The sequence below is a fragment of the Papio anubis genome, chromosome 8 (assembly GCF_008728515.1).
Source record: "Papio anubis isolate 15944 chromosome 8, Panubis1.0, whole genome shotgun sequence".
Taxonomy (NCBI): Eukaryota; Metazoa; Chordata; class Mammalia; order Primates; family Cercopithecidae; genus Papio; species Papio anubis.
In genome coordinates, this window is record NC_044983.1 from 7,447,295 (window position 1) to 7,468,868 (window position 21,574).

At 50.4% G+C, this 21,574-nt stretch overlaps 1 protein-coding gene across 5 annotated transcripts in view; it reads right to left on the reverse strand.

Annotated features, from left to right (window-relative positions):
* Positions 1-21,574, reverse strand: part of BLK (BLK proto-oncogene, Src family tyrosine kinase) — a 72,449-nt gene that overhangs the window by 5,903 nt on the left and 44,972 nt on the right. For 3 of the 5 annotated variants that reach the window (XM_003902416.5, XM_021942010.2, XM_021942013.2), the window contains exons 2-10: positions 16,146-16,269; positions 13,398-13,449; positions 11,388-11,481; positions 10,429-10,527; positions 9,277-9,380; positions 4,273-4,419; positions 3,690-3,842; positions 2,394-2,573; positions 1,157-1,233 (exon numbers count right to left, since the gene is read on the reverse strand). In XM_003902416.5, the coding sequence (XP_003902465.4) occupies positions 1,157-1,233; positions 2,394-2,573; positions 3,690-3,842; positions 4,273-4,419; positions 9,277-9,380; positions 10,429-10,527; positions 11,388-11,481; positions 13,398-13,449; positions 16,146-16,268 (1,029 nt within the window). In that variant the 5' untranslated portion in view covers position 16,269. Of the gene's footprint in view, positions 1-1,156; positions 1,234-2,393; positions 2,574-3,689; positions 3,843-4,272; positions 4,420-9,276; positions 9,381-10,428; positions 10,528-11,387; positions 11,482-13,397; positions 13,450-16,145; positions 16,343-21,574 lie in introns of all 5 variants that reach the window. The other 2 variants (XM_021942011.2, XM_021942012.2) reach the window with 2 other exon arrangements.

Genomic DNA, 21,574 nt, shown 5'->3' on the forward strand with positions numbered 1-21,574 from the left:
TGCCCCCCAGCTCTGTGGCTACATCCAGATATTAAACCAAGATGGCTTTACACATCCTTTGCCCCTGTGTCACACAAGATTTTCCAAGGGGGTGTAGTGAGGATTGAATAAGAGACAGCGGAGGGTGAGAGACGGAAGGGGAAAGCAAGAAGCAGCAGTAGGCAGGCTTATCGCTGCCCTGGGGTTTGAAGCCGGTTACCAGCACCCATTTTCCAAAACCAGCCTGCCCAGATGGCTGTCTGCCCACCTCAGCGGAAAAAGGTGTTGTGGCATCAGTTCCTGCAGCGGTGCTACTGGGTAAGGCTGGGCGAGGGGGGAGGGCTGATGTGGGCGGTGTGTGGGAGGGTTTCCTCTCGGTGGCGTGTGTATGTGTGCACACACGTGTGTGCCTCACAGGCTGACCACAGACCGAAACTTTTCTGCTGAGAGTTCCAGTTTTAACCGGGCCACCAGATGTGCTTCCTGCCAGCTAGAGCTCTTGGCTAAAACCCTCGTCTCCACTCTGCTCTTCACCTCACGGAGTCTGGAAGGTTCTGCATGTGAATGTGAGGGACACTGAGGACCAGTCCAGGGTAGCCAAGGAGGTCCAGCACTCTCAATTCCCTGGTGGCAGAAAGCGGAGCTGTTCTCCAGGGCTCAGAGAAGTCATGTCCCTGGCACCTGTGTGTAGCTCAGGCCTGCCCATCAGCCTGGGCTCAATGCCAGGGCTGTGCAAAGGCTGAGGGGCCCTGGTATGGGATGTCCTACAGGAGATGTCTGTGGGCACCATCTAAGGAAGAGACGAGGTCACAACAGAACACACTTGCCTACTGGGTTCAAGGAAACTCTCGCTAACTCTGTGTGTTTCCCATGACATCCATTCACCCTCTCTTCCTTTGGAACAGAACAGCTTGGTTCCAACACAGCTGCCTGGGTCTAAGGCTCCGTTCCCTGGGCTCCCTCACAGCTGCGTGAGGCAGGAGGCACAGTGGCCAGGGTTTGCAAATCCAAGTGCAGTGGGTGACGTTGGGGATGTCTGCCTAGAGGAAGTTGGCCTTCCATGCCCCCTGACTTCTCCTGCTGGCTGAAGAGCGGTTGGGGTGGTAAGGCACGAGCGGCCATTGTGGGCAGCAGGTGACACATGCCACCCCTCTTCTGCACCTGGTACTTCACCAACCTGGGCCGACATGTCAATCAGCCTTGGGAGTGACAATCTGCTGCCTTCATCCGTCTTCAGGAAATCCAGCAGGCATCCTAAGAAAAGAGAAATTGCAAGTGCCCTTCTGCAAAGTGGCCCAGCCCTGGTGGTGCTGGGTCACTCTCCAACTCTCCCTGGTGTGAGCGGCTCCCCACTGGGGGCGGGAAGTGGGAGTTTGCGCCCTCAGATCTCTCGGTGCATCAGGAAGGATCTACCTACTGCTGCCGAGTGCCTTCCACTTTACAAAATGCTAGCCTCAGCACCCCGGGAGCAGCCAATATGCCAGCAGTTGCCCAGAAGTTAGGTTTCAGGCAGGTGCAGGGACCTGTCTGAAGTCACCCAGCTGGAAGCTGGGAATGGAATCCCAGTTCTGACTCGAAGGTTCATGCCCCTTGTCTTTTCCCCCCATGTCAGCCTCGCTCCCTTGATCCCCGTTGGCAGACACCCTCTGCCTCTGAGGACCAGGCCTCAGCAAGAAAGCACCAGAATGGAGAGAACTGTCCCCCAGGTTTGGTGCAGGGGACAAATGCAGCTCCCCCTGGAATCAGAAAGCTGGGAGGGATGGATGCTTGACCTAGGGGCAGGCTAGAGGCGCCCCCAGCACAGCCTCCGACCAGGGCCCCCTTGGTGACAGTTGTTAGGGAGCTGTATCAACATGGGCATGTTAGGATCCTACAGGAGCAGTGTGCCGTCAGGGTCATAGGAGGGGTGAGAAGGTCAAAGGCTGAGACCCGATCCCAGACCTACTGCCCCATAACAACTTGGCCATGCCGTGGACCTTGGAGGCCGTCAAGCCCAACCTCTCTGGCCATCCTTGTAAAATATTCACACAGTTGTAAATGGTTGCATGACCAGGAAGCAGGAGACCTGGATCTAGTACCATCCCTGTACGTCTGGCCGGGTGCTCGTTTGACTTTGCAATGCTCAGCCCCTCCCAGCAGGCATCAAAAAGTGCTAGGCACAGAAGGACCACTCCAGAAATGCTGTCTGAACTGCTCCTGGGCTGAGAACATGGCTCTGTCAGAACCACTTCACCCTCCCTCCATCCCTCCCCCTCCCTCCCTCTCCTCTGTCCCTCCCTGCCCCCACACTGTGCCATACCCTAGATCTGCAGGACCCCCTGGCCTGATGAGCCCACCACAGCGGACCCTCCTCCTCCTGCTAAGTCCATCCCTCCCGCCTCACTCTGAGGATGCAGCTCTGCGGGGGACACCACCTCTGGCCATGTACTCAGTGACAATGTAGATGGGCTCCTTGGTGACCACGGCGTAGAGTCGGACCAGCCGCTCATGCTGCAGGGCCTTCATCACGTTGGCCTCGCCCAGGAAGGCTTCTGGAGACATGGTTCCCTCCTTCAGCGTCTTAATGGCCACCTTCATGTTGTTTTTGTAGTAACCTGGGCCCGGGGGAGTGAAGAAGCCACTCAGAAGGCAGAGAGCTTGCTCGGAGGTGATCCTTTAACCAAAATCGGGGTAAGTGCCCAGGTGCCATGCTATTCCAGGTGCCAGAGCTGGAACGTGCAGCTCCAGAGGCCATGGTTGTGTGGGGCTTACCTTGTGTCCCAGGCCCCTTCTATACGGGGCCTCAGGCAGTGGAGGAATGTACCCTGTCTTGGGGGCATTTCACCTATTTGCACCACACCCAGGGCCTGTGTCCCTTCCTGCATGGAACCTGCCTCCTTCCCCCACCCCTCCCCTACATAATGAATCTCTTCTATCACACAATGGCTCCTTGGTGGAAATAAGCACGCCACTGGGGTACATAGGGCAGGAGGACAAGGTGTGGGGGCCTCCTTCCCTCCTTCTGGAGCCCCATGGTGGTCCTGTCCCACTCCTTAAACTACCTGTATTTCCACACTCTCCCTGCACCCCAAGAAGTCCCCTAAAGGGCAAAAGACAACTCTACTCGTGTTTCTAGAGGACCTGGGCCTTGGCAGGGACCTGGGTGCAGCTCCTGCCAAAGGCACAGGGCATCAGCCCCAGGTAAGGGAGGACTGATGGAGCAGTCCAGGGATAAAGTGGAACATGAGTTTTATATCCTGGTGGTCAGGGTGGGGGACAGGTGTCAGCAGCGATGGAAATGTGAGGACACCGGGCCTGGAGCTTCAGTGACCCGGCCAAAGCCCCACGGCTGCCTTCGGTGTGCACTCAGGCTCTGGAATGCCATGGCTCATCACGTTTAACCTCCTGTTTCCATCTGGGTGATGGAAAGCTAAGGGGAGTCAGTGCGCCACTGCAGCTCAATGGCAAAGCCAGCTTCAGGCAGAGAACAAAGGAGGGAGCGACTTGGGGGCTTGGTGAGCTGAATTCTGTTCCTGCTCTACTACCGCGATAAGCCACCCCAGCTGTTACAACGTGGCTCTGTACCTCCACTGCCTCCTCTGTAAAACGGGTGTCCTCGCCTCTGTCCTCGCTCCCTCTCAAGACTTCCGGAGGAGGGATGACACGCTATGAAAATACTGCACCTGGACTCAGGATGCGGCGTGGGTGGAACGGGGGGAGAGCACACTCACCCATCCAGACTTCGCCAAATTGTCCAGACCCAAGTTTCCTGACCAGCCTGAGAGACTGCCGGGGGATTTCCCATTCATCCTGGGCCCAGGGGTTCTGTGGGGCCAGGCTCACACAGGGCAGGGTCAGCCTCTGGCATAGACCATCCCCCTTCTCTGCATTAGGGAAGAAAAGACAGGGCTGGGGGTTACCAGAGCAGCCGGGCTCTCCCTTGGGAGCTGTATCATTCCTAGCTGGGCCCCTCCCTCCCCAGCCATGGGTGTGTGCACACGCCTGCACATGCACACACACTCAACTCTTTCTCTTTGTCTGCATAAAGCAGGGCATGCTACCTCTAAAATCCACCTGCTCACTCTCAGACTGAACATGCTTGCTACTCTCTAAGGGGTTCCCTGCTGAGCCAGGAGAGGGAATTACGGCCACCAGTTCACGGTGCTCAGAGTTGCTACCTCCTTAGGTCTAACTTTGGGACAATCTTTCCATCCCCCAAGGTGGCACCAATGACTCACGCAATTGGGAATGTTAGCGAGAGATACAGGAGCTCTTGGTACAAGTCCCTGCCCCCATTGCACGCCCCCCTCTTACTAGAATAGTGCTGCACCAGGGCCTGGAGCGAGGGGAAGGTGACCCGGGGGGAGATGTAGTAACCCCCTTCATCCAGGGAGCGGATCTTATAGTGCTTGATCAGCTCCCCCTGGGTGGTGACGTCCTTCACAGACAGGGAGAAGGCACCTGGAGGGTTCATGGAGACACACACAAGAGAAGTAAGGCACAAAGACAAAAAAAAAAAAAAAACGGGACTGGGATTTGGCCCTCATTTTTAAGCTTTGAAAAAAGTTCCCCAATTCTGTTCTTCATTGTCACCACTCCCTCCACAAGTTCCCTTTCCCTGCATCTCCACCTCCACCCTTTTGGAAGCCTCCCCTGTAAGTTCCATCTGACTCTGACCTTGACATCCCCTCACTGTCCCCCAAAACTCAGCTGGGGAATCACAGAGCCCTGCGGCAGGTAGGACAGTTTCTCAGCAGTCATGTGGGTCCCCACTTGGACACCTGGTCACTCGGGGACGCTTTGTCATGGACTATTGAGAAATCTAGGCTCATTGGAGGGACTAGGCGCTTTATTTTCTGGCTCAAGAGGGTATCCTTACTCCTACAAGCAGATAGCCAATCACAGCTGCAGGTACCTATGTCCATGGCGGAGAGTGTAATAAGCTATTCCCAGGGACTCTGTTCAAATTCATTTGCTGCGTGTTACATACACCTGTTATTTTGTCTTCTAGGTTAATGTTTTCCCGCAGGCAAGTGGTAGCAGATGTCAAGGGTTAACGACAATTTAGGAGGTAAGAGTTTCCAGGTAGGAAACGTTTTTCCATGAACTTGATGTTTTTTATAAAATGCATCTGTCCAGCTACCTGGGTACCATGACCTCACCCCGCCCCCTACCCATTATTTGGGAGATGGGGACGCTGGGGCCCAGAGAGTTCGCGGCAGGCTGGGGGGCTCCCGGTTCCCCGAGTGGGCGCCTACCACGAGCAGTACCACGACTTCCCGCCAGGGGTCAGGCACGGACCCCTCGTTCTCGGTGTGGACGCTTGGTTTTCCGCGGTCCTGTTTGACTTGAGGCTCTTTCCTCTCCTGTCCATTCCCCCGCCTCAACCCCCTTCTACCCTCCAGTTTCCCTCAGCCAATGTGCATCTCTCATCACCTACTCGCGAAAGGACGCCCAGAGGCGTACGCCAGCGCGCCTTGCTGTTACCGCAGCCCTGCTACACGCCCACCCCAGCCTAATCCCAGACGCTGTAAACTGTCTCCCCGACCCTGCCGGGGTGCAGCTGCGCCCCCAGTCTCTAAGGAACCCGAGCCTGGCCTTAGGGAGTCCATTCATCAAGGGCTTTTCTCTCCATTTTGTAGGCTGCCCTTGTGTCAGGTGCCTCGGGCGATGAGACCAGGAGCCCGCTCTCCCCGCAGTGACGCTGCCCAAGCTGGTGCCTTAGGGCCCCTCACTTGCCTGGGCTGCTCTAAGGCCCGGTCCCTGATGGCTTCTGACAATTTGGTATCCTTCGTAAAGAGGACCTCAGATCCCATCAGCTTCAGTTTCACAAAACCTGGGTCCCCTGCCTCTGTGGTATGTCTGGACTGCCCTGGGCAGGCAGGGCCTGGTTCTGAGGTTAAGATTTCTCAGCACTGAAGAACTGCCTGCCTTTGAGCTGTGAAACTAGTCCGTCCTCACACAGACACCAATAAACTGAGGCCTGAGAGGCTCAGGGACACCCCGGAGGCCACAAGGGGTAGAACTCACTCCCCTGCTTCCATCCCTGTGTTGCATTCACTGCTGTGGCTCCCAGAAGCAGAGGGGTCCTGCTTTGGAGTTGTGTGTGTGTGCATACATATGTGTAAGGTGTGTCCATGTGTTGCACACGTGTGCATTACATCTGTGCATATGTGCACATGTATACATGCGTGCATGTCCCATGTGTACGTGTATGTGTGCATATGTGCAGGTGTGGACGTGTGTATGTGGGTGCATGTGTGCATATGTGCACGTGTGTGCATGTATATATGTGTGCACACTTGCCTGTGCATGCACGTGTGTATATGTGTGCATTTATGCGTATGTGCATGTGTGTGAATGTGTGCATGTGTATGTGCGTGTGCTGGGGTGAGGATGGTTGAACAGTCCTGCAGCCCTGGTCCCATCTGGCCACTTCCCGGTTTGGACTGGCTTCCTGGGGTGGACATGGACAGGAAAAGATGCCAGACTCACAGAGAACCCCTTCTTCCTCTATAGCAGATTGGGTGGGGGGCGGGCAGGCTTTCACCTTAGCAATAGGCAATAGTTGAAATAGCATTTCCAGGGTGACATGACACGATGTTTGGGATTTGCTTTGAAAGAGTAGGGGCAGGCCGGGCGCGGTGGCTCAAGCCTGTAATCCCAGCACTTTGGGAGGCCGAGACGGGCGGATCACGAGGTCAGAAGATCAAGACCATCCTGGCTAACACGGTGAAACCCCGTCTCTACTAAAAAATACAAAAAACTAGCCGGGCGAGGTGGCGGGCGCCTGTAGTCCCAGCTACTCGGGAGGCTGAGGCCGGAGAATGGCGTGAACCCGGGAGGTGGAGCTTGCAGTGAGCTGAGATCCGGCCACTGCACTCCAGCCCGGGCGACAGAGCCAGACTCCGTCTCAAAAAAAAAAAAAAAGAGTAGGGGCGGAGTGGGGGATACAGAAAAAACAAGACTGGCTCAGTTGATAATTGTTAAAGCTGGCTGTTGGGTACCAGGGGTTCCACCTAACTATTTTCTCTACTTCTGTATATGTTTGAAATGTTCTGGAACAACAATAAAACATTCATGTCATCTCCAGTGATTCCCAAATTGTTTCTTGTACAGAGGTGCTCTGCCACAAAAATGGAATAGTGACAATAGTCAACATGAATATAAATATAAAATGGATATATCTATGTGTATGTATATGTATATATATGCATTCATTGGCACATTCCAAGAAATCCTGCACAGAGCACCCCAGCTTTCCAATGCACCCCTCCTGTTCTCCAACCTGGTCCTGCCCTTTTGTGGGGCAACAAGGCCTCATGATGTCCCCAGAGAGTCACAGGGTGCTATGACAGCTTTTCATACTCTGGGTTTCCACTCTCTGGCTGCTGTTCTTGAGCCACAGATGGAACCAATGGACAGCCCAAGGGTGCTCCCACCAGGTGACACCTCTGTCCATCCTCATCGTCCCAACCACAGGGAACCAGACTCATATTTCAGCCACTCTCTCTCCCTTTCCTCCTCTGATGTCACTGTCACCATCTCCTCTCCAGTTAAAATTGGCCACAAGGCTGTAGCCGGTCCCTGTGGACAGCTTCCTGATACGCAAAGCATTCTTCATACTGCGTGGGAAGTCCCTGGGTCACCCTAGCTTGCCACATTGTAGAGCTTGGGAATCCTCTCAGCCCCTCTTAGATGACTGGTGCTTTGGGCTCTGATGTTTACTGTTGGCCTCTAGCAAGTCCTGTTCTAGGGGCTCCCTTTCCTCATCTGTCAAATGGATTAGTATGTTACAGATGAAAAACTAGTGGCCAGTGAGCACCAGGGACCATAATAGGGTTCGGTGCAGCACATGCATTAATGGCCCCAAACTGGAAACAACCCAACGCCCACAGCATGCGAATGGCTCGCTTGACTCTGGAACGGTCACACCCGGGATTCTGTATAGCAATCAACATGAACAGGCTTACCATCCTCAATCACATGAATGAATCTGTTATGGACTAAATCGCGTGCACTCCCAATTCCTATGTTAAAGTCCTAACCCTCAGTGCTGAGAAAGTGACCTCATGTGGAGACAGAGCCTTTAAAGGGGTGATTAAGTTAAAATGAGGTCATATGGGTGGGCCCTGATCCAATATGGCAGGTGTCCTAATAGGAAGAGATTAGGACACAGACATGCGTGGAGGGATGGCCACATGAGGACACGGAGAAGACTGCCGTCAGCAAGCCAAGGAGAGAGCTCTCGGGAGGAGCCAGTGCTGCTGACACCTTGGTCTTGGACTTCCAGCCTCCAGAGCTGTGAGATAATAAACTTCTGTGGTGGAACCGGCCAGTCTGTGCCACTTTGTTAAGGCAGCCCAGGAAACTAACACAGAATCTCACAAACACTGCTGAGTGACAGGAGCAAGACACACAGAAACAAAAACAGTGATTCTATCTGCATAAAGCTGAAAAACAGACAAGACATGGTGGCAAAACCATAGAGAAAAGCAAGGAAGGATTTTGACCCAAGTCAGGATGGCAGGTAGCTCTTGGGGGTGGGGGTTGACTCAGGAAGGAGCCCAAGTGGGGGGGTGAGGAGGCTCCTGGTGGTCTGGAATGCTCTATCTCTTGGCTGTGATTACACAGGGATTTGTTTATGATTACCCTATATAATTTAGAATTACACACTCCTACTTCATGCAAGCTTTATATGTGTTTTATATTTTACACCAAAAAAAAAAAAAAAAAAAAGAAGGAAAGAAAGCCAAATGACAGAGAAAGAGAGAAGACCCCTGAGGGTGATGGCAGCGATGTTTTGCTCAGTCAGTGGATTTGATCTCATGAGTGTCTAGACTGGCATGGGCTCCCCACAATCACACCCCCTTCCTTTACATCAGGGCACAGGCCACTTCCTCGCGTGTGCTACCTGCAGCCTCTGGCTGAGATGATCTTGAAGGATTCTTTGAGCTCCCCCGCAATCCTTGATTCCAAAGAGGTTGGTGGTTGAGGGCTCAGGGTTCCCCCTTCCCTGGCCCCCACTGGCCTCGGTGTTACTGCTGACTGGGTAGCAGGGCCAGTCTGACGTGGGACCACCCCGTCCACCCAGCTTCCTGTGCCCAGGTGGTTTCCAGTCTGGACAGGGAGGACTGTTTGTGTGGACAGCCTCCACATCAACTCCTGGGCAGGGCCTGGATAGGGAGGGACACAGGTCCAGAAGCTGCTGGTTCTCCCGGAAGTCACCCCTTCCCCTCTCACTCCAGGGCCAGGCCTCTGGAGGGGGCTTCCCAGGATGCACTGGGCAGGGAAGGCAGGCAAGGACACCACGCCTACCTTTGTTGGTTTCACTCTCTCTGATAAGAAAGGAGCCAGTCTTGTTGATTGGAGCCAGAAGCTGCCTCTCGGCCTCCTTCCGGCTCAGTGATCTAAAGAACCACCTGGAAAACGGCAGGAATAGGTGAACCTCAGAGCGACCCTGCTCCTCGGAGTATCCCCACTGAGCCTCCCTCCTGCGCTGCCTGTCCCCAAGAAATAAAATCTAGCATTTCTGCTCCCAGTCGGCCCAGAGCTCTGCTCCTCACACCATGATGGAGTCAGCGCCCTCTGACCCCCTGCCCTTTCCGTCCCGCTTCCTGGTCAGCCCTGAACTCACTGTTTTCCTAGAATGAAACAAGAACACTAGTTGGGTGAGCTTTGTTAATTTTACTTTGGAAAAATGCACCTGATCACTCTCCCCAAAGCACAGCTGCGTATCACAGGCACGCGCCTGCCTCCTTGTGGTCTGAGATCTGAATTAGGGAAACTGCTAAGACTCTCTGAGCAGGGACCCCAGGATGTTCCCTTCAGTATGTGGTTGTTGTGTGCGGAGAGCCCCACGGTTCCCCACACTGTTCCGGGGAAAGACGCAGGGCCCACAGTGCCCAAAGAACACTCGTTGCTGGGCCTCAGTCCTCAGGTAGAGCGAGTCCCTGTGAGTAGATTCGTGGGGGCTCTGGCTGGCCGAGACCGACGTTCCCAGTGCCATGGGGACATGGGGGATGAGAGCGCTGGGGAATTAGAAGGTTGGGATCTTGCTTTCATGTTAGTCAGTTCTGAACAAGGCCACCCTCCTGGGAGCCCCCGAGGGTTGAGCTCTGAGTCCTGCCTATGGAGGCTATAGGGGAGTCCTTGCTGGTCATGGTGCCTCCCCGTTAGCCTTCGAGGCCATCAGACACTGGGGACGGTTCCATCCAGGGAAGCCAGGAGAAGGAATGCTTTTGTTTAGCTGGGAAGAGTGGCTTGCTCAGCGTCACACAGCAGTCTGAATGTGTCTGGAGCGGGCAGAGAGACCTTTCCCAGCAGAGCTCATTTCCTGTCCCCTCTTTGCCGGTGCCTGCAGGCTCCCTGGTCAGTCCCATTTTGGCCCGGCCCTGCCCTGCCTAGCAGCCCAGGGAGCAGAAACAGTGACTGCACCTTGGCTCAAGGGGGGTTCCCATGCCCACCTACCTTTCCACTTCCAGGCTCTCCACTCGGGCCACAAAGTTGCTGGGCACGTAGCCTTCTCTTCCTGTGACGAGCGACTTGGCCAGCCACCAGTCTCCAGTTCTAACGGGACAGGGGAAACAGAGATGTGATCATGGCCCCTGTGGGCAGCTCCCAGGCCTCCTCAAAGCCATCTCTCCCTGGAGGGCAGAGAATCCGCAGAGGTAGACAGCACGGCAGGCAGGAAGGGACTTGTGTCCACTGCTCAGTGGTACGGTGGCTATCTGGGCAAGTTCTAGGGGGAAGAGCTAATCTACACAGCCTGGCCAGCCCAACAGGGCACAGGGCTCCAGCCAGCAGTCTTCCTCTTGATGAATGGGATGTGTTCAGAGCTTGGTGAGTGACTGGGGACAAGCTTTAGAAAAACATGGTTGGGTGGCCTGTATAGGATCAATAGTCAGGACTTTTGTGAGCTTGGTTCAAGGCCATTGCAGAACTTCAAGAACCAAATCAGACCCTCAGGGCTCCACAGGACAAGCCTGGCCGCTGAGAGAGAGCTGACCTAGAAGGAGTTTCTGAGAAGGACACGGGAAATGAGCTAAAGCGGGACTGGTGTGTGTGATCCATGTGGGCTCCTGTCTTGAGAACAAGACAAATATGGACACAACTGACTTAAATGCAAGGCTGTCATGAAACAGCCAGACCAGTCTGCATAAAGGACAAGGTCCACATGCCCAAAGGAGTCAGAAGGGCTGCATGGAGGTGGTGGCATGGAAGTGGGCTTTGAAGGATGAGCAGGAGGTTGTGAATGGAAACCACTTCACCAGAAAGACTCTGGAGAGGAAGACAAAAGGGTCCAGGCTGGAGGCGGAGCAATGGAGAAGACTTCCGGGGTCAGCCATGGAGGACGTGGTGGGCGGAGAAGGGAGAGATGTGTGTGGGGGGTTCCTGCAGGGACAGAGGATGGCGTCCTGGAACCTCACCCCTTCAGGACCTGTAGCTTCTCCCCCTTCAGCATCTGCAGGTCCCGGTCATTCATGGCAGCGTAGTCATACAGGGCTACCACGAAATGCTCGTCTGAAAGGAACAAGGGAGTGACGACCACCACTCGGGCCCACGAGCGGGAAGGTGGGACTGGGGTGCGCCTGGCTACCAAGGAGAACAGGCTTCTGCTTGCCCATGCTGGAAATGATGTTCTCATCCAGCACAGGCCCCCACCCCTGGCCCCGTGACCCCACCAGGGATGGGCTCTCCCCCAGAGCCCATCCTGTCCTCCTTTCTGGACCCACTAAGAAGCCCTTTGTCCTGGACAGGGCGTGTGTGAGGAAGCTGATGGCCAGAGGTCAGCCACAGGGAGGCAGCCACTGCCAGGCTGCTGGTGGCCTCAGGCCCACATTGGGACCTAGTGCTGGGAGTCCCTCATCTCCTTTTTCTATACCTGGCCTCGGAGGCCCTTGAGCCTCCTCTTGTCCTTTTCCTCCTCTGCCCCCGCCTGCCTCTATCCCCAAAAGGGGTGGTCTTGCCACATGGCAGCTGGAGCCCTGGCCTCTCCACTGTCTGTGCCCAGAGCCCCTGCCACACTGTCTGTGGCTGCCAGTAACTCTGCCGGGCTCCCCACCTTGCTTGTGGGCCCTGGATGGAAGGCAGGAAGAGGGCTCGGGAGCTTGGAGCACCGTCTTCAAATGAGCGCTGCTGTGACGAGGGCTCTCTGCACAGCCCTGGGAGCCACAGGACCCACCTGGTGAAGGTCACCTGGAGAGCGCTTAGCTTCCCCGGGTGAGGTGGCTCCGCTCTGTCACTGAGCTGAGTGGTGTGACCTTGGGCCAGTCACCTCTTCTCAGCAGGAAAGAGGGGGTCAGAATAGGTGACAGTGGTTCCCTGAAGTTTTAAGATTCGAATTCTGCTCACAAGTGTGACAGATTCTGAGCTTTTCCAGGGAAGGGGTCACATCTACCTGTTGTCACCCCTTCGCCATTCCCGGGACAGAGTTGGGCTCTGTGTGCTGAATGTCCAGTGCTCATGGCGTGAGCAGGTTAGTGGGTGGGGCCCGGGCTGGCCGAGGCAGCCTTTCCCCACGCTGTGTGGATGTGGATGATGAGGAGGCTGCGTGAAGTCACTTTGAACGAGGCCACCCTCTTGGGAGTCCCCAGCGGTGGAGCCTCTGGCCCAGAAAGGCCGAGCTCATTCCCTGTGGTACCCAGCAGGTCAGCCCACCGGAGCAGAAGTGGAGTCTAGGGGCCAGGCATAGCGGCTCATGCCTGTAATCCCAGCACTTTGGAAGGCCGAGGCAGAGACCCATCTGGCCAACATGGTGAAACCCCCTCTCTACTAAAAATATAAAAATTAGCCCAGTGTGGTTGTGTGCACCTGTAATCCCAGCTACTCAGGAGCTGAGGCAGGAGAATCACTTGAACCCGGGAGGTGGAGGTTGTAGTGAGCCGAGATCGGGTCACTGCACTCCAGCCTGGGTGACAAGAGCGAGACTCTGTCTCAAAAAAATAAAAATAAAAATAAAGTGGAGTCTGGGGATCAGGGAGGGGGCGTGGGTGGTTAGGTGGTCAGCGGCGGGACTCTCGAAGTGGCTTAGAGCGGGAAACAAGAAGGTGCCCTCCACAGGGGCAGACTGGGGCTGGAGGCGAGGGCCTGGGGCCACTGGCCCAACCCTTTGCATTTGGGAGTTAGAATCTTTGAACGCTTGGGTTTGATGATGCTGTGTGTCTTCCCTGGCACTCTTGTTTTTGTTCTTGTTTACAGTTTGTAAAGTCTTCCATTTTTTAAAAGTCCCACCCAGGCTCAGGCATACTAAAGAAACTTGTTCTTGGTTCCTGAAGAGACCCCTGCAAGGCGCACAGAGCTGGGACCTCTCTCAGCTTCCCTGTTTTCTCTTCTCCAGCCCTCAAGTTGCTCCCGACTTGTCTTTGTTCCAACTCCACAAAGCTGCGACCTGGGGGAGAGGGCTGTGGAGCCTCAGGTTCCCAAACCACCCTTCTTACCTTCTTCCAGGTGTTCACTGGGCGGTGGAGGAGTAAGGTGGTTGAAGACAACCTCGGGTAGAAAACACACACTTGAGTTATTTTAGTCCCTGCCATGTGGGTGGGGCCTGGGGGGATGAGACTGCAGAGCGGGGCAGTGAGGGTATCTCCAGGGACCTACTGTAGGAGGAGAGGCAGCTGCCTGTGGGGGCTGCACAGGGCCATTCTGTACCCAAGGACCAGCACCACCCTCACACGGTCCCCGCCCTCTGCTGCCTTCTCCCTGACCGCATGGGGGGACGCCCCGGTGTGGAGAAGACGCAGCTGTGGACAATGAGGGACAGCCCAATCACTTGGGCTTCACGTCCTGGCTCTACCATTACAAGGTCAAATTGTAAATGGGTATTTGTTGACAAGAAAAAATATTTAAAAAGCGTATTTCCCCAAAACTCGACAAGCATATTTGTAGGTATGTATCCTGTAGAGAAACTTTTGCGTATGTGTACCAGGGAACGTGTACAAGAGTGTTCCTAGCAAAAATAATAATACATAAACAAATTTTCTTTTCAGATGGAGTCTCGCTCTGTCACCCAGGCTGGAGTGCAGTGGTGTGATCTTGGATCACTGCAACCTCCGCCTCCTGGGTTCAAGCAATTCTCGTGCCTGAGCCTCCCGAGTAGCTGGGATTACAGGTGCCCGCCATCATGCCCAGCTAATTTTTGTATTTTTAGTAGAGATGGGTTTTTGCCATGTTGGCCAGGCTGATCTGGAACTCCTGGCTTCAAGTGATGCACCTACCTCAGCCTCCCGAAGTGCTGGGATTACGGGCATGAGCCATCATGCCCGGCCAATACATAAACAATTTTAAAACATGGAACTAACACTCATGACAGAAGAATAAACAAATTACAGTATACTCCTGCAATAAAACTAATGAGCTACAGCCACGTGCATCAACGTAGATATGTTTTACATGCATAACACGGAGCCAAAACCCCAGTCTCAGAAGCATATGTGCTGTTTGATGTAGTTGACTTAAAGTTTCCAACATGAATAATGAAATGAAATATTGTTTAGGGGTAATACATATGTGATAATATTAAAAAGCAAAGCTAAGGAATGATAAACAGATTCTGGGTACTGGGGCCTGGGGTGAGGGGTACAAACAGGGCAGGGAGGAGGGAGATTCAAAGGAACGAGTCTCTTTCTGTGTCTGAAGTTGCGAGGTGGCTATACAAGTGTGCGCTTTGCTGTGTTCTTTCAACCCGACATATGTTACAAATATTCTTTTCTTAATTCCTTATTTATTGAACACAATTTTGAAGTAGCATTTTGCAGAATGATATGCATGTATGTTCTATTAAAAACAGGAACACGTGAAAGAACACAGAAGAAGGGTCTCGAGGCAGGAGCTCTGAAGAGCTAACTCTGGTCACTCTACATAGTGGAATAAGGAGTAATCATATTTTTTTCCATATACATATTAGGTGACTCTTTTAAGTTAAAAAAATTCCAGGTGCTACTACTTATTATCATATAATTTTGGGGAAATTACTCAATCAGACTAAGTCCAAGTTTCCCCCTGATCAATTACTTATTCAATAAACATCTTGTGGTTGTGCGCTGAGCCCGGCGCTAAAGTGGGACAGAGATAGGCAAGATGCCTGGGTTCATCTAGGAAGTGGGATTAGTAATCCCCATCTCCCCATCAGGTCCCTGTTAGGATAAAGAGATGACCACATGGACATGCGGATAGCACAGGAGAGGGTCCAGGTATGGCTGCCAACTGCCCCAAACCAAAAGGGGTCACAGGTCAGGGAGTAGGGGGCACAAAGAGTCATCTAAAAATGTATCTTCAGGCCAGGCACGGTTGCTCAAACCTGTAATCCCACCGCTTTGGGAGGCCAAGGCAGGTGGATCACCTGAGGTCAGGAGTTCGAGACCAATCTAGCCACATGGTGAAACTCTGTCTCTACTAAAAATACAAAATTAGCCAGGTGTGGTGGCATGTGCCTGTAATTCCAGCTACTCGGCAGGCTGAGGCACGAGAATCACTTGAACCCAGGAGGCAGAGCTTGCAGTGAGCCAACGTCCCACCACTGTACTCCAGCCTGGGCAGCAGAGAGAGACTCTGTCTCAAAAAAAAAAAAATGGGTCTTCAGATATGCAGTAGCCATCAAAGAGCGCTAACTGCTTTATAAACAAATCAAGCTGCACGACTAGGAAAATGCATTCCCCACCAATAAGACCTTTTCACTTGAAATTTCACTTTTTTTTCATTTGGAAAGTTTTCCTCATTTAAAATGCCCATAGGATTCCAGGAAAACTTGAGAACCTGCTCGGGAGGTGAGGACAGGCACCCTCCTGTTTCATGATGCTTATCCCAGGAAAGCAGGCTCTTTGGAAAGCCAGCGGCAATGCCACATAGGGGAGAAGGGTCTCTAGGAGCTGCTGGGGAGAAGAGAGGCAGTAGCTGCTGCTAGATACTGGGATCCTTCCTTATGACACCCTCTCCCCAAGCTGACCTTTTTAAATTTTTTTTTCTCTTCAAGGCTGCCCTTGAGAAATGAGCTCTGGCTAAGAATTATTGGGAGCTAACCAGGCCAGGTCCTGTGCGTATTATATTGCATGGCACACCTGCTTATACATTGCAGATCGTTACATCCCTATCAGGAAGGTACTTTTGCTATACCAATTTTACAGATGTGGACATTAAGGCATAAGGGAAGAAAGTAACCTGCTCTTGGTGGGTGGTGGGCAATCACTCACCAGGGGCGGCAGTGGCGGGGGGTCCTTGTCTTGGGCGCTGACCTTCAGGGGGCTCCATTGGCCCTTGTCCTTCTCCTTGATCGGCTTTTCCTTGTCCGGTTTTTTGCTGCTCACTAGCCCCATCCTGTCGGAGACACACAGCAGATGGAGGACATGAGAGAGCGGGGCCTCAGATCCTCTGCACAGCAGGGCTCCTTCTGGGATGCCGGTTAGAAAGGTAGGGTGGAAGTCAGAACGTGGGTTGAGGCAGGTGGGTGAGCTAAATGTGTGTCCATCTTTTTTCAGGAGCCCATAGACCAGAAAGCACTGCATTTAGGACACAGAAATCATCTGACCAGAGACAACCGCCAGAAACCGCTGGGGTGGATCCCGGTCCTCAGGGGACGGGAGCCTGAGCAGGAGGCTATGTGGTGTTCTAGAAAGAGCCCACCAATGTGTCTGGGTTTAGTCTTCGTTTTGTCACTGGCTGTGTCACTTGGGAAAGTGACATTTTCTCTCCGACCCCATTAGCTCTTTGGTAAACAGCAGGGGCTTTGTTAGAAGATGACTAAGGCTCTCTCCCACTCAGATTTTTGGGTGAGACACTATATACCTTTAGGACAGACTGAGAGCACAGGCATCGAGGCCCAGCTGTGGCTTCACAGTAACAGTGGGAGTCTCCTTAAAGTGGGGAAGATGTGGTCAGGTTTTTTTAAGAATTTTAGGATGACAGATGTGGGAAAGGCCCTTTTGACGCAATCAACACCATCACATTGTCAGCATCCTCATTCCAGGGGCTGCTATTTATATGTTAAGGAGCTTGCTCAGAGTCAAACAACTGGCCCATGCAGAGCCAGCTCTGGAGTCCAGTCTGACTGGAGACCACTGCACTCCTGTGCTTACATCGGGCTCTTCCCTGAGATGCAGATATCATAGAGAGGAAGCACCCAAATCCCCACGTGTGTTGGAAAGGCGTGTTATTAGTGGTGATTTCCTTCGGATGTACGCACCATATTTCATCAATTCTAAGATGCACCTTTTTTTCACATTTCAATATCTCTGAACTGAGAAGTGTCTCACAATGGAGGATGCTTTGCAGTATAATTAGTAGCAGCATTTTTTTCTCTTTTAGTGATATATAAATTAAATGCTAGCCTTCCTATCAGTGGTGTCTTTGATTAAGTGAAACACAGTCATGAATTTCTTCCAGAGAGTTGAAAGCACATTCTTCATGTCATTGTTCCTCAAACCCACCTTGAAAAAAAAACACTATAATAATTTTGGATATAGGACACCAAGCCACAGAAGCAAAAAGTTCACAAGTATGTTTTTTTAAGTATGCATTGCATACAGAACACATAATAATGTACAGTTTTAAAGAATGACACTTTTTATATGTAAGTATTTCTTTATGTGAGCTCAGATCAGATTTACCACCAAGTGAATTATAGTGCCAGGGTTACAAGTATCACTTTAGTTTTCAGAGATTTAGGGTTTCAGAAGTTTGGATAAGAGATTATGGGTTTGACTGGGCACGGTGGCTCATGCTGGTAATCCCAGCACTTTGGAAGGCCGAGGCAGGCAGATCCCTTGAGGTCAGGAGTTCGAGACCAGCCTGAAACCTCATCTTTAGTAAAAATACAAAAATTAGCCAGGCGTGGTGGCGCAGGCCTGTAATCCCAGCTACTCAGGAGGCTGAGGCAACAGAATCATTTCAACTTGGGAGGCAGAGGTTGTAGTGAGCCAAGATCATGCCATTGCACTCTAGCCTGGGCAACAGAATGAGACTCCATCTAAAAAAAAAAGAGATGATGGGTTTGTACTGGGGATGGCTACTGAATTTTACCAGGTGCCTATATAATATCTATCAATATGATATATGTTCAGCTTTAATTTGTTAATGTAATAAATTATGTTGGTAAATTTTCTGTCATTGAAACATCCTTGCATTCCTGGAAAAAAGCTATTTGATTACAGCATATTAGTCTGTTTGGCACACAGATGGATTCTTATTTGCTAATTATTTTGTTTTATTTATTTTATTTGTTTTGAGATAGTGTCTTACTCTATTGCCTAGGCTGGAGTGCCACGGCCTAATCTTGGCTTACTGCAACCTCTGCCTCCCGGGCTAAGGTGATCCTCTCACCTCAGCCTCCCAAGTAGCTGGGATGACAGGCATGTGCTGCCATGCCCTACTAAATTTTTTATTTTTGGTGGAGACAGGGTTTTGCCATGTCATGCAGGCTGGTCTCAAACTCCAGAGCTCAAGTGACCCTCCCACCTCAGCCTCCCAAAGTACTGGAATTGCAGGTGTGAGCCATCACATTCGGCATTTGCTAATATTTTACTTGGAATAAGAATCTATATTCTCAAGGGAGATTTGTCTATGAGGCATTAGCATTAAGGTGCACTAGCTTTGTAACAGATATTGAGGAGCTCTCTCTTTTTTTTTCCTATGGTCTTGAGTGGTTTCATAACATCAGAGTTATCTGTTTTTCACAGGCTAAATAGAACTCAGTTATGAAGCCATCTGTGTCTGGGGCCCTTTCAAATAGTAAATCTTTAAAGACATTTCCAATGTCTTCTGTAGGAATGATCTATTCCCATTTTTTCTCCTCCTTGTGCCATTTTGATGATTTATGGGAGATCTTTAATTTCATCTACATTTTCCAATTCGTTGCCATAGTTTTAGGTAGTATTGTCTTGTAATCATTATACTCTGTTCTCTTTTTTGATCGTGATGTTTTTCTTGTTCCTAATATAAATTGAATGTTCTTTTAATTAAAATTATAATTTGTAATTGGATAAAATCATCTGAGGCTTTACATGACTAAATTAAGTTTTAACCTAGCTTTATAATTACAAAATAGAAGATTGCAATCAAAACAGCGTGAAATTGGAATAATAAAAGTAGACAACAATCATCAGAGCAGAATAAAAAACATACAAACAGATTTTGGTAAATAGAGGAACTGCATATGTGAAAAAGATAGCATTTTAATTCAGTAGAAAATGGATAGTTTATTTTAAAAAATGATATTAGGAAAATGGCTATTTACCTTAAGGAAAATACAATTGAACCCCTACCTCACACCATATTAAAAAATAGATTCTAGGTGTATGACTGAAAAAAATAAAAAACAAAAATGTAATTAAAAGAAATGTAAGAAACTGTGTACATAACCTAGAGTTTGGAGACAACTACAAACAAAGATAGAATAGCCAGAAGCTAAGAGAGAACAAAAAATGTACAAATTCGTAAACATTAAAAATATTAGATGGTGGCCGGGCGTGGTGGCTCACACCTGTAATCCCAGCACTTTGAGAGGCCAAGATGGGCGGATCACGAGGTCAGGAGATTGAGACCATCCTGGCTAACATGGTGAAACCCCGTCTCTACTACAAATACAAAAAATTAGCCAGGTGCGGTGGTGGGTGCCTGTAGTCCCAGCGACATGGGAGGCTAAGGCAGGAGAATGGCATGAACCCAGGAGGCAGAGCTTGCAGTGAGCCGAGATTGCACCACTGCACTCCAGCCTGGGCGACAGAGCCAGACTCCGTCTCGAAAAAAAAAAAAAAAAAATTAGATGGTATAAGAAACTACTCATGAAGTCCTTAGATAAGCAATAGATTGGGTAAGAGATTGCAAAGCATCAGATAAATGTCTATTCATAATATATACAAAGCTCATACAATTTTGACAAGAAGTATATTGCAGCATATAATCCATTCAATAGAAAAATGTGTAAAGATAAGAAATAGGAAGTTAGTGCAACACAAATCCAAATAGTAAAGTGTTTATTATAATTATTGTTTCATTTGTTCCTTCACACTCCATTTCTAGGACTGATCTTCTGTGAGGGCTGGAATCTTTGTTTTATTCATTGCTGAATCCAAATTGCTAAACCAATGTCTGGCACAGAGTGTGGGCTTAATAAATGTTTATTAGACAAAACAAAAACTATTATTGGAAGAAGCAATCTTTTAAATTCTTTTAGAGGGCAATCTTTTAAATTCTGTTAAAATAAAAAAGCACACATACCTTTTGATTTTCAGTCCCACTTTGGACTATCTCAGGTTAATAAAATATCATTATATAGACATATGTGAGAGATGAAAATGTTTGTTGTAGTAATAGTTGGAAAAGCAATCTCCTCCCCCCACCAAAAAAATCCCAAACAAAAAACAACAATGTAACTGCCCAGCAATTAACGACTTATTGAATAAATGTACACTCTACAAATCTCTCATACAACTCCAAAAAAAAAAAAATGTGCCGGATCTTTACCAGTGAGGTCAAGAGGAATTTCAGTACCATGTTGTTACATGAGAAAAGCAAGACCCAAAGAGGTGCATGAGGGAATCCCATATTTGCAAACACCAAATGAAAAGAAACCTCTATTCAGATGTGTAGATATTTTTGCATATTACACAGAAAGAGACTGGGGAGGATGAACACCAAGTTGTTTACCGTGGTTATTGTTAGAGGAAGGGAGAGTACAAAACAGAGGTGTGGTGTAAGGCAAAAAAAACCCCCAAAGAACAAAAAAACCCAGCAGACTTAAAAAACTGTGTGTGTGCTAATGCAAAGCAGGGCCCCCCAAAATATTTTCTAAATGGTAAATACTGTTTTATTTTGGAATATAGGACTTCATGTGACTTTGACTTTCTTTCTTGTAATTGTATATATTTCTTGAATTATTTAATACTAAGCATATATTATTGATACAAGCAGAAAAATAAAAGGAAGATGTGAGTGATTTGCCCGACAACAGAGGGGCATAAGATAAGGCCTGGAGCCAAGGCCAGCCTGCAGTTCTTGACAATGACTGTTAAGTGGCCAGCCAGGGCTGCCTGAACCTCAGGCCTTTCGTGGCCCCTTCAGCCTCCCTGGCTCAACGAAGGGCCAGCGGTCAGCAGCTCCTAGTATATTCCCCAGACTTGGACTCATACTTCCACATCTGCCCAGGTGACCAGCCCTCTTGTCCTTCTTAGTCCAGCCAGCCATATTGCCATTGGCTTTAAGCTTCCTGGCAAACACCTGTGTCCACCGAAACAAAATAATTGAACATTCTTTGTTCAATTTATTGAACAAAGAACCTGACAGAAAGTAAAATTCCTAAGATTAAATGACCCACTACTTACACTTCTATGTCCTTTGACTCCTTAGCAGTGTGTGTGCAGATGATTTTCCATAACTCTCATGAGTACCTAAGATCTCTGTGGGTCCCCCTACTCCAGTGCTTTGACTGGAGACCTGGGTTACTCAAGAGGCCATGTGACAACCAGGGCTGTCACTGGTGCTTGGGCTGCACCCAGCAGTTTCAGGTGGGGTGGAGCCAGGAAGTGCAGAAGTCCAGACTGAGGCAAAACACAGTACACACTGGTCAGGGCTCCAGGTGGCTTTGCTGCATTGTGGGGAGGATGTGAGTCTGTGTATGTTTGTGAGA